The sequence below is a fragment of the Tyto alba genome, unplaced genomic scaffold, assembly GCF_018691265.1.
Source record: "Tyto alba isolate M040663 unplaced genomic scaffold, T.alba_DEE_v4.0 Super-Scaffold_7, whole genome shotgun sequence".
Taxonomy (NCBI): Eukaryota; Metazoa; Chordata; class Aves; order Strigiformes; family Tytonidae; genus Tyto; species Tyto alba.
In genome coordinates, this window is record NW_024881328.1 from 26,979,759 (window position 1) to 26,992,038 (window position 12,280).

The window sequence follows — 12,280 nt, forward strand, 5'->3', positions numbered from 1 at the left end:
TAGCCAAGCTTTACATGTACTGGCAGTAAATGGAAATTCTCGAATCTTCTGTCAAACAAATACACACTTATCTATAACTTTAGAGCTGAAAGCTATAAAACAGCTGCCTCATAAATATATTTAGCAGGAAAACGCATGAGCTGTCCTAGTTCCTCATAAAAAAAAAAAAAACCACAGCAGTCTCTACATAGTAAGCATAGATATTTCTATAGCAAGCAAGAAAAACATTTTAATAAATATTTTTCAGCATCTTTCCTTATTTTATTAAGGAAATTACTATAAGCAAATACAAATATAATCATAGCACGTCTCACCACAAACTAAACATTAGCAGAACAGCAATGCTTAATAAGTAACTCTGTTGAACTAATTTTTTGTGTTCTGCTATAGGTGAAATTCTCAGTAAAAAACTTTTTTTTTCTTTTTAAGACACATAAGTACAAAGTCTATTTAGTTTATGATAATGCTTCTTTCAAGCTTAAAGATTTACTACTAGAACTTCACAGGCTACCTTTAGCACGCTATCTGTTCCCTTAAATAAAACTTACTGCACTAAATCTCAAATTTAACTGATATGGGAGAAGCAACAGTAATTTTATACCCTTCTCAAGGCAAGTTGTCAGTGAAAATGAATTACTGGAAGCTATCCTGGGCATGACAGGTCATAACTTTTAATATTAACAATGACAGACATACGCAAGATGTCAAATCCAGTATACAATTCATTTCATTCTTTACCTTCTCAGTTTTTCTGGAGAATCCGACAACTCATGTGTTTTACATATGATTATAACTATAATTTGAGATTTAACAAGCCAGAAAGCAAGCTCTGGTAAGAGGTATTTAGTCACACTGCTAATTAGCTTCCTTCTATAACAATAATACAGCATCACTGACATGTTCCAAATACATTTAAAATGCATAGGAAGTCACCTACTGGAAAGATGCCCTCTGTAAACAGTAAGCAAGGAAAGGGAGCTTGCCACATATTTAGAGTTACTTTTAATACTGAAATAAGAAGAGAAGAAAAATATGCATTATATGCCTTGCCATTTTTCTTACCCTTTCCACTGGAATAACTAAAATACAAATGACATGCACACAGAAATAATGCCAAACATGTAAGCATTCACACTTAATATCATATCACAAAGCAATTCAGTGAAGTTTAATAATAAAAATCATGCTCACCTCTACTGGGAAGTCCACTCCACATTATGGCAATACTATTTAAGCAGCTTAAACAGCAACCAAGTTACATAAACAAAACTTCCAGTATGTGACCAATATGATCTACGGTGCTACAGAGACTTGGCTCCAGCCCTGATCATCTGTGTGACAGTACACTGTTATACCAGTGCAGCCTCAAACCTTCCCAGATGCCGGCTTATTGCATTGCTCATTGAAAATCCTTCACACGCTGGCAACATTTTAGGGAAGGACAAGCACACTCTGAGTCATTTGTAAAGAAAGCAAAGCAATTTCAGTTCTGTATCTTCATGCGTACCGAAACACAGAGCACTGTCAAAGTAGAAGTCTGAGGTGAATTTATGCTGAGAAACAGGCAACCCAAGCCTTCATTATCAATGCATGGAATAAGCTACAGTAATCAAATTCAAATAAACCATTAAAAAAAAAAAAAAGGATATGATTATGAAAGGCTCTACAGATTCAGCTCCAAACCACACAGAATGAAGAATCATCTATCTAGACTGTGTAAATGTTAAAAATAGCTCTGTCTTTTCTACAATGAACACGAGACAGAGGAGAATCAGTAGCCTGTATTCTGATGAGGTTCGTTACTGGAAAAAAATCCAGCAATAAAAATTAATGATTCCTTACAGATTTTCTAAATAAGATTAATTTACAATTATGCAAATGAAAAAGTAAGTACTTTTTAACCACATAACAGACAAAGTCTATAATAAACAAACAAATAGGATATCTATTAAAGAGAAGCATAAATATATGGACGAAAAAATTTTAGAACACTGACTCAGAAAACATCTGTACAGTCCAGCAGATTAAATGTTTGTACAAAAAAAAAAATCAACAACTAAAAGCATGATATTACATGACTAATGCCTTTGTCTTTCAAAAATAACAATAATTTTTAATTTTTAATTACTTACTATGAAAAATCTCCATGGTTTATTAAATTCATGCTCTTCCTACTCCCCCACAGACTTCCCACTACGTAAAGCTTTTTGTCTTTTCAGGTACTTCATACGTTTTCTTTCCCAAAAAAGGTAAGAGGGCATGTGTCGCTGTGCATACTCACACCCACAGAGATACACAGTATAATAAGAATCAGATGTAATCATGACTAGGTTACATTTGCAAAGAAACAGAAAGACACAGGAGTTATTATTATAATACCTGTACAGTTATCCAAATATACTACTGTGTCATGAGAGAACTATGAGAGAACTGTTGGCAGGATCTGATCCCAGATGAGGATAGTTACCATGCAGAGAGAGTATCTGATTTACTTTTGCAAGATAAAAAATAATAAACAAATCTGACTATTATTTTCTTATTTTCAGTCATTTTAATATGGAAATCACTGTTGGAAATGTGCACCGAATGAAAATGATGACTGCATTTATAAATTCTTTTTCTTCCCAGCTGTCTACACCTGTAAACTGTGAATCACATCCTTCAAAGAGACATTGAAAAAAATCCTTGCAGGAACACGAATTCAACTGATTTCAGTAGCTCTCCAGGCCATTGCCCAGGCTGTTTGTTTAAATGACAGGAAGACCCCCCAGCCTGAGCACAAGTTGTGCCTTCACCACTTCTGCAGCCATTCTCAGCTTGAAATCATGGCTGGTGAGCAGCTGTATTTTTGGTCCCAAACTCCAGAACATCTGATTATCTGATGTCTTAAATGCTGGTTCTTTACCAGAGCATAACTGCCCCTGAAGACAGTTTAAACTCTCCAAGAAGAAATTTTGCAGAGAATTTTGAAATGAGAATATATTTATGCAAACTAGTAGCAAAGAGTGCCAACTGTGGTAGCCAATTTTATTTTTAAACCCTTCCGCACTCCACCCAAAGCACCATCCCCCATAAACCACTTTTTTCCATACCAGCCACATACTCTGCTTGCTTACAAATGTCATTCATGTACTCCCCACCTCCAAGAGAATGACGTGGAGGCTACAAATGAATAATTGATCTTATAACCATTACCAACTTCAACAAAGGTTGTGTTTTCTTTTTTCTATTAGGGAATTTTTGGATGTTTTGCCCTAATGCAACTTGACAATTACTTAAACAACCTCAATTAAACAATTTTCCATTTTTTTTTTCTTGAAGACTACCAGTAAGTACACATATCACCTAATTATTATTTTTATGAATTTTACAATTGCTTTCACACTGCAGCTACTCAAATGCACATCAAAGTACTACAGATACAGTTTGTATTTACTAGCAAACAATAAACCATCTGTAATGTCAGCACTGTCCCTTGATATTAACTCTCATCATCAACATTTTGTAAGGAGTATCAAGTGCACTGAAACAATATAAGTCCCTTTCATTTCAGAGCAACTAGTCATGACTGCCATGAAAGAAAAACAGCAATCACTTATCATAAATACATCTCATTGTAAGAAAAATGTTAACTTATGCAACATTGCATATTTAAGTTGTGAAAAATACTCAAGTGAGAAAAGAATGTGGAACCATCAACCAAATGCAATCTTGTTCAGAAGACCACTGAATAAGAAGTCAACATACCTTCTAGTGAGAAGTGATATAGTAACAGTTTGCCAATACGTCACTAATCTAAGTTGCATTACAGGAATGTAACTCATTTTTTTTATTATATTGGAGAAAGGTAATAGTTTTGCTTTTTAGAAAAAGAGTCTCATCTTTTGCAAACAGAGTAGTAAAATAGGACAGCAAAACAGGGAGCAATCGCTCTTTCACCTGGGGGGCAGATGGAGAAAGCCCTGAGGTGTTGTTGCACTTTGTGTCCCCACAGCAGCAGCCTTTTTCAAACTGCCTTCCAAAAGGTTGGGCTGCAGGCAGCAGATGTGGAAGGCAGAACAAGTGCTGACCTTCTATGAGTCTAAAAAAGGTTTTGGCGTAACACAAGAAAGAGTAAGCTCACAGTGCTTTCCACTATCCTCCTCTCCTCTAGAGTCTTATACACCAATTCTATAGCTACACTTGCATATATTTAGTGGGATTCAGTTCACAAACTTACCCAAGATACTTCTGGTTGCTGCTTACCATTCCTCTGCGCACATGGTAGAGTAATTCATAAACATATTCTGCAAAAAAAGTCTTATTATCCTTGTTCTTTTTTCAGAAAAATGAAAGACAAACATTAATAAGGAATTTGAGGACCTAGATCGAGAGGCTTAAAGCAAGCAAAAATTCTGCTCTCTGTTAAATTGGCACAAAGCATTCTTAGATTCCAACTAAGCTACCTGTCAGAAAGCTAGTCTTGGCCTAGCTAAGGATTCAAACCTACACACAAAGACTCAGATTCCTCCAAAAATTAAAAAACAAGGAAAAATTCCACTGAAATCTGCATAATGCACTGCAGTTTCATTCTGTTTTAACAGACCACTGTTTAATCCTACACTGACATAGTCACCTGGCAAGGTAATTTCTTCACAGTTTCACTAAAAAAAACAGAAGTCTTCCTCATATGCACCAGGCCAAAGGTGGGCATATGGATTTAAGGCTAGCTGAAATATTTTCAGAATAATTTCTCAATACCTACCAATAATCAGTTTTACTTTTTATGAGGAATAAAAGGTCATATGTTTAAAAAATGAATTATTAATCCAAATTAGATGTTTAAGAAGGTCCTTTTCATTTGACATATCTGAAGACACTATTCACACTTCCTAACTCTAGACATTTGGCAAACTAGTTAAGTTAGCTATATAGTCCATGGATTCTCTGAAGGATAATTCCGAGCACTTTAATTGTGGGCCTTCCTGCCTCCATTAACTTGAAAGGATTCCTAGACTTCCAACTTAATATGACATCACACAAGGAGGCAAAGCAGCTCTATTCTCTGTTGCCAAAAGTGAAGAAAATTTGCCTTCTCCATAGTGCCTTGTTCTCCTCCCACGTCCAAGACTGCTGTTTTACCTTCTCCCTTACACTGGCAATACCAGGCCCTTTTTGTGGCCTGATTTAGTTCATGAACACAACAGAAGCCTAGTCATTCGTGTATTTATTTTGCTAGTTTAACAAATCCCTGGCTGTCACTGCTGTGTATTGATAATCTCAGCATCACAGGGGAATGCATTTGTAGGACTGTTCCTTACAGAGTCACAGCACAGGGATCCCCAACACTTCAAAAACTGTCCTGCAAGGTCTGAGATTTCAGGAGCAAAAAGGCAGAGCTAATACCAGAACACACTGCCAGCGGACTGATGTCCCAATTTCACTTCCAACCAAACCTACAGAAAGATATTTGAATGGGCATTAATGAGTGACATATGGACCCCCTAAGCACATTTGCTGTTTAAAACAGCCTAGGACCCAGGAAAAAGTGATTCTGCTTTGCCCGCTTCTAGAATTTGGGCACTCTCTGTAACAAAAATTAAACTACCCTACCCATTTCCAAGGATCTGTAAAATTTGGACCTAAGGAGGTATTTCTAGTGCACTCACTTTTAAAACTACACCAACTGTTCCCTTGTTAGCACGGGAGAAATGAGAGAATCAGGAGATTTACCACGACATACCACCCCAGGGAACAAGCAATGAGAATTCATGGAGCAAAATCGGTGTCATCCCCAAATGAGAACTGGGAGAAGTATAACTGAATCATCCACAAAACTGGCCACGGTATCTATTAACAAACAACTCGCTGTTATCCCTACAGATAGCTTGATTAATAAAAGAGGCTTAAGAATATAATAGCAGCAGAACAAGGCAACGACCTCCCCCTGCCGTGGCCGGTTTGGGGGATCGCCCGGGCTGCAGCACCATCTCGTGGAAGCCTTGCGGTCCCGCAGCCACGCTGCCCTCCCCGTCCTCTGTCCCTCAACGCTTAACTCATTAGGTGTCTGTTAGCAGGTAAGAAGGCAAGCAATCTTAAATTAGCCCAGTTCGCACCATACTCAAAATTGGTTCCTCCCCCTCTGAAGAGCAGACACTTTAGCCCTTGTATTCGGGGCAGCAGGTGGGATTTCGGGTACCCCAAGGTGATGTGACCTGACCCATGGCTATCACCGCTGCAGGCTCCAGCAAGACATGCTGCTGAAAAGCTTTTAACAGGCCCACTCCCAAAATACACTTCCCCAAGGCTGTAAGAAACCTCTTCTCTTCCTGCTTGTAAGAGACAGCTGAAATAATTTCCAATTCAAGCTGAAGAAGCAAATATATACTTTCTTATTTTCCTGAAACTTCATTTATTTCCTTCTGGCAGAAGCCTGGCTGTACATCAGATATGCTGGTCACAAGGGTAGGGATGGCTCTTGGGAATGGTATAGCTAACAAACTTCAGCCTGAGCCGCAGTAAGACAGGATGGGTACAAATGGTGATGAACAATCACTAACATACGCAATAGCAAAGGCTCTAACATAGCGTGCAATATACTTTTCCAGTAGAATGCTGCTTTCTTCACATACCTCATCTTTAACATCAATCTAAAGAAAATGGGGAGTTTGGTGAGAGAATCAAATCACCAAAGCCTTCTAATTTAGTCAACTGATTTCTTGATTTGGTCAATATAAACAAAAGCAGCTATAAACTTTACTTTATGTGCAATTTCACTTGCTGTGAAGTAACTGAAATTGCAGGTAGAGGTACAATAGCAAAATAGCTTCTAGATTTAAGTAATGGGGTGGAGGAGGCAAAATAAACAAGAGACTATAGAAACAGAGTAGGCTTTTTAGAATAGTATGTTGCTAAGTACCTTTTGAAATTCTATGACAATGAAGAAGTAACTTTAAAGTTATCTCCAAAAAGATGTTTAGACTTTAAATATATAAAACCTCATAATCTATACATTGTAGAGTATTACTGACAAGATCTGGAATTACACAGTTACCAAATCTTAGTAAACTTTTCAACAGTGGTACAAGGACCATTACCTATTGCTGAAAGTTATTAGCAACAAAATGAGGTTATACTTGTAGAACACAGTGGAAGTCAACAATTAAAAGGATGTTTTATAACAACCTCAGGCCAGCTGTCACAGAGAGGACCCTCAGAAGAGGATGAATATGCAAATACGTCTCATAACTCCTTTGTGTTCATCCCCATTTGGAAGAAAGTCCAAGAGGCAAGGAGGCTGGATGCAGTGATGGTACAGAGATAAGTTCCGTCACACAGGATCAAGAGAGTTCTGGCAGGTCTGTAATCCTGGTTTCTGTACTGTCAGTGAATATTTACAGTCATATATATTTACAGTCACCTTATTTTCCAACAGGAAGATTACAGATTTCACATCCATCTTATGAAGACAGAGGAAATTCCAACCATAGAGCAGCAAGAACTTTTAAAGAAAGTTTAATGAGGTGTGCTGAACTGTTTGCTACCTGGTTTGTTAGAAGGGTATGTAGTTATAACCATGAAGGGGAGTTATTTGCTCCCTTCGCACGTGGAATAAAGTCTGTTTACTGGTGAAATGAGATGAATATAATTGTTCTCTTACCATCTGCACAATTAATTCTGTTTACAATGTTACCCAAAGAAGTGGGAAAGGCAGACTCCCATTACAAGGGGTAAAAGCACTCTAGAGGACATGGATTAAAATTGGGCCTGGATAATGTCAATTTATAAGAAAATTAATTTGTACTTATTTTTGGAAACTGTTATTTGAGAATTATATTTCAGTAAATTTTGTTCTCCTACTGGCTCTTATGCAGTATATTAAATTGCCCATGCAATAATAATAAACTGCCTATGCAAGGCATTTCTTTAAAATACTGTGAAACCCACACCCTTCAGCTATGAAAACACAATGCCTATTTCAACATACACTGAATAGACCAGCATAACTAGTAAATAACTAGGATATAGTCTAATATAGAGATCAGTGAACAAAGCCCAAAGAAACATGAATTTTAACTCCTTAGCTATACAGTAACCCAAAGCATGTGTTCCATCAAGCGTAAAATATTCTCAGAATCAGAGCATTCTTTGAGGAATGGTGCCAGAGCATCAGCTGTGATCCCCAGGAATGACAGCAAAGACATCAGGTGCAGGGGTCCAGATAACAAAAAGCAACAGAAAAATATACACTGCAAACATTTAAAATGTTTTCTATCAGTATGCAGAGGAATTTAAATGAAGTTAGAATGTCTCACAGATATTAAGCTGTTTTAAGAACACACACAATTAAGTAATTTCGGTTAACAAGAACCAAAATCAGAACAAAGAAAAACTTAAACCCTTTAATACCATTTGCCTATTTCTATACAAAACAAGAAAACTCCAAAGCAAATCCCCTTATGTGGCAAATAAAAAATCTCTAATAAAATTCATAAAACTTTTCTCATGAAGATTTGAAATCTGTTACTTCATCAATACCAAGTGTTGATAAGCAGCCACTTTTGCTTTTTGTAGACAATAATTCCTTAAACCTGCAGCATTTTTTTAATCTCAGAACTAAAAAGGATGACTTTCTACACTTGCTTGAGATGTAAAGAATGCTTTTTAAGATCAACTTTGGCCCTTTTGGGTTCCACAGAATGTCAAAAAACCCTGAATTTTCCTTAACAAAATAAATGGAAGGGAAGAAAGTATCTATATTTCAACTGGCCGTAAGAAAAGCATCCTTAAAAGTGTTTTAACAAATTTTCAGTGCTGTTGGAACATTGAAGAAAAAGGATAATCCTGCAGAAAAATCCTTAAATTATGAACATCAGAGGAAGAGACCATATGGCATACCAGGACCCCTTAAAAAAAGGGAAGGAGAGTCACAACATCCTTACTCTTATGACCAGATTGAATCATTTGTTCCATGTGTTCACTTTCTTATATGCATAGAGAAGTAAGGAAATACTACATTTTTCTCAGAATAGCTGAGCTGAGTTTAACACTGAAATAAGTTTAACACAAAAAAAAAAAAAAACACAAAAAAAAAAAAAAAAAAAAAACAAACCACATCATGTACTCTACGCCTTTACATTGTGCATGTTAAACACATTTTGCCCAAGCATTTGGTACCTTTGTTTTGCCCAGTAAGTAAAAAGTATTATTTCAAATTACTTCTCACTTGATTAAGAGTAATTAAAAAGCAGACCACTGAAAGCAGAAACAATGAAAGGGGAAGGCCTGTAAATTCCAGCTCTTCTCTTCCTCCTCCCACCAGTACAGGTCTTTTAAAAGTTTCCCCTGTACACATAGCACCCTTCCAGAACTTTCTTTTGGGAACAAAAGCAGATGACAAAATGCATGACTATTTGAAGCCACAACAGCTACTTTTAAATAGACCAAATCTCAACTACACAAGGCTCAACTGGTCCACTAATCATGCATTAATGCAATATTGCTTCAATAGAAGTTGGCTTCAAAGGAAAATAAATGCACAAGTAATTCTGAACTACTAGTATTTATATTAAGTTTAATGGTCATGTTGGGTAAGGAAGGTAGAGCTTAAAATCTTCCTCAGATTCCTTGACCAAAATCCAACATCTCATACTAATCATGTACCTGTGCTTGTACTTGCAAACAAAGTGCCAGGAGCCGTACTTGTAGGGAGTTTTCCATTATTTAGCTGCTTCACTCTTTTCAGGTGAGACTTCCCATTGTAATGAACTTGAGCTTGTGCTGCAGAGTTCAGCTGTATATTGCACACTTCACAGAAAGAAAACAGTATCTTCTTTTTTTCTTTGCTTAATTGATAGTCCTGTCTGTCATTCCTCAGTCCTTTTTCTTCAAAGCCCTGTAGAATAGCTGGTTGATTCATAATCCCATCTTCAAAGACGTGGTCAGGACTTAACGGACGTTTCATACCTACAAAGCAAGCAGACAAAATTGTTACTAGAAGCCAACTAATAATGCTTACTACTAAATCAGCATTTTCTTTTTTAAAATGCTATACAACATGAACCAAAGACCAGTTTCAACAAGTAAGGTTCCAAATTGCAGAGGCATCGCTTAACAGAGAAATACATGCATTTGTGACACACTGCAGAGCTCAGAAATAGTAAGTTGGCAATATATCACAGCCTGCACACAAGAACAACTCACAACTCATTATTTTGTTCTGCAAGCTCTCTATTTTAAAGCAGGTTTATCATTGCATCTCTAGAAGTTGTTAAGATTATTTTCAAATACATTTCCTCTGCCTCGCTAAACACTGGTTCCAGAGCTTTTCACTTTCCAATGCCCATAGCAGTACCCACTGCCTCAAATACAATTATTCAACAAAAAGGATGATGACGAGATGTTACTGAAACACTGAAAGCAAGCAGACTGTTCAAGTGAGACTAATGAATACTTTCTACTTTTATATACACCCAAATCTTGAGCCTTCACACAAACATTAAGACATTCCCTATAGTAGTCCATCAATACCTTCACAGTTAAAACTATCATACAGGAAAATGCCAGCTAGAAACTAGTCTTTTGGCAGCTACACAAACACACAGTAAATGACAGTCCCTGAACAACAATCCAAGAGCCTGAAATATGCACTTGTCCCTAGAAAATAAAAACCTCATGATGATAAATGAGCCAAGCTGCACAAAGAACAGTTTTATATATATGGGGGGTGGTGGGAGGAGGTGGAGAGGTGTATATTTTATTTAAGGTATGCTGCTAAACCAGTAGAGAAGAAAAGAGGGGTGGGCGGGGGGGGGGGAGGGAGTGTTGCTCTTTATAAGGGGAAGAAGGGTCTTGGGTAAATCCAATAGAAAATATTTCTGTTTTCTTGGCTAAACAACTTGCTGTTTACACTTTATTCTCTCCCACCACCACCCAAATACTCTGGATCAGCCACAGGCTGGCTCAGGGAGCTGTGCAGAAGAGGAGCTCTTTCCAGGCAAGACTGCATCTATAGTCAGCTTTCAGAAGTAAAGAAGCTTCAAATGCAAGGTCCCATTTTCAGCCCTGGAACCAGAGCAACACAGATCTTTGTGCACACCTACCAACCTGTTAGGTGGGAGGAATGAGAGAAACCACACCTCCACACACACAACAAAACACAAAAGCAGTCATAGCAATCCTCTCCAAAACAGTGTTGTATTCACAAGCAATACTGGAATACTACTCTCATTACCAGATGAGCATATTACCAGGAGAAAGTCTGGTTCTTTGGCACAGGTATGTAAATGGAAACAACTTCACAGATAGGCTATTTAAATGAGTCAATTATATGGTAGGACAGAGTGTATCTATCCCATGCTTAAAATTTCAGTATTTGTACAGATTCCTCGTCAAGCATGATTCACCGATCAAGTACTCTAAATAAATAGTTCATAGTCATACTTGTTTCATATAACTGACAGTCCTGTCATCAAATAAACAAAAAATATAAACAATACTTTCATTAAGATACACATCACATCAAGTATTAAAACAAAAAACAGTTATTAAAAATAATTGTAGCTTACAGGTACCTAATTGCTTTTAAAAACAAAATACTAGTGATCCTGAAAACCTAGGCTAGACACTGTCACACTAAATCATTTAAGCATAAGTATCATATTTCAAGGCAAGCAACCAAGATCCTTGACTCAGCTGAGCTTAGATGACATTTTCATCTGAAAATTTAATCTGCGTAGAGCTTTAGTATTTGTTACTTTACAAGGTGTTTTTTAAACCATAAATAACTTCCCCTACTTCCTTTGTTTTCTGTGTATTTTTATTTCAAAAAATAATGCTGCTGGTTTTGTTTCCTGAAGTAAAAGGTTTTGAAAAAAAAAAAGTGCTTTTATGTTATATTGTTTTAGATGCTATAAACTTACAAACATAATTATTTAATAACAAAAGAAGGTAACAGTTTAGAAGTCCTGGCTCGTCAGAAATCTCATAAGTTTGCAGAAATGAAATAACAACTCAAAATATAATTCAGTAATTATCTCAATAGTTTAGAAGATCTTAATGAAACTCAGTTGGTTTGGATACATTTACAAGTGGCAGCAGCAAACATCTTCATTAGGAAGCTGCGTGGACCAGAAGACAGACTGATGGAGCAGACAGCTACTGATAAGTACCTGTAACAGCACCAGAACCTTTCAAAGGGGGTTTATTTCAGAAAGGTACTACATTAGCCCATCATCATTACAGCACAAGATACATACACTCCTGGACTGCACATTTTGGTTTACTTTCACCCAAAGGAATG

General features: G+C 36.9%; 1 protein-coding gene across 7 annotated transcripts in view; it reads right to left on the reverse strand.

Annotated features, from left to right (window-relative positions):
• ZNF385B (zinc finger protein 385B) overlaps positions 1-12,280 on the reverse strand; it is a 172,673-nt gene that overhangs the window by 129,813 nt on the left and 30,580 nt on the right. For 3 of the 7 annotated variants that reach the window (XM_033010943.2, XM_033010944.2, XM_033010942.1), the window contains exon 2: positions 9,643-9,945. In XM_033010943.2, the coding sequence (XP_032866834.1) occupies positions 9,643-9,943 (301 nt within the window). In that variant the 5' untranslated portion in view covers positions 9,944-9,945. Of the gene's footprint in view, positions 1-1,191; positions 1,292-2,132; positions 2,215-9,642; positions 9,946-12,280 lie in introns of those variants that run through there. The other 4 variants (XM_042784316.1, XM_033010947.2, XM_033010946.2 and 1 more) reach the window with 4 other exon arrangements.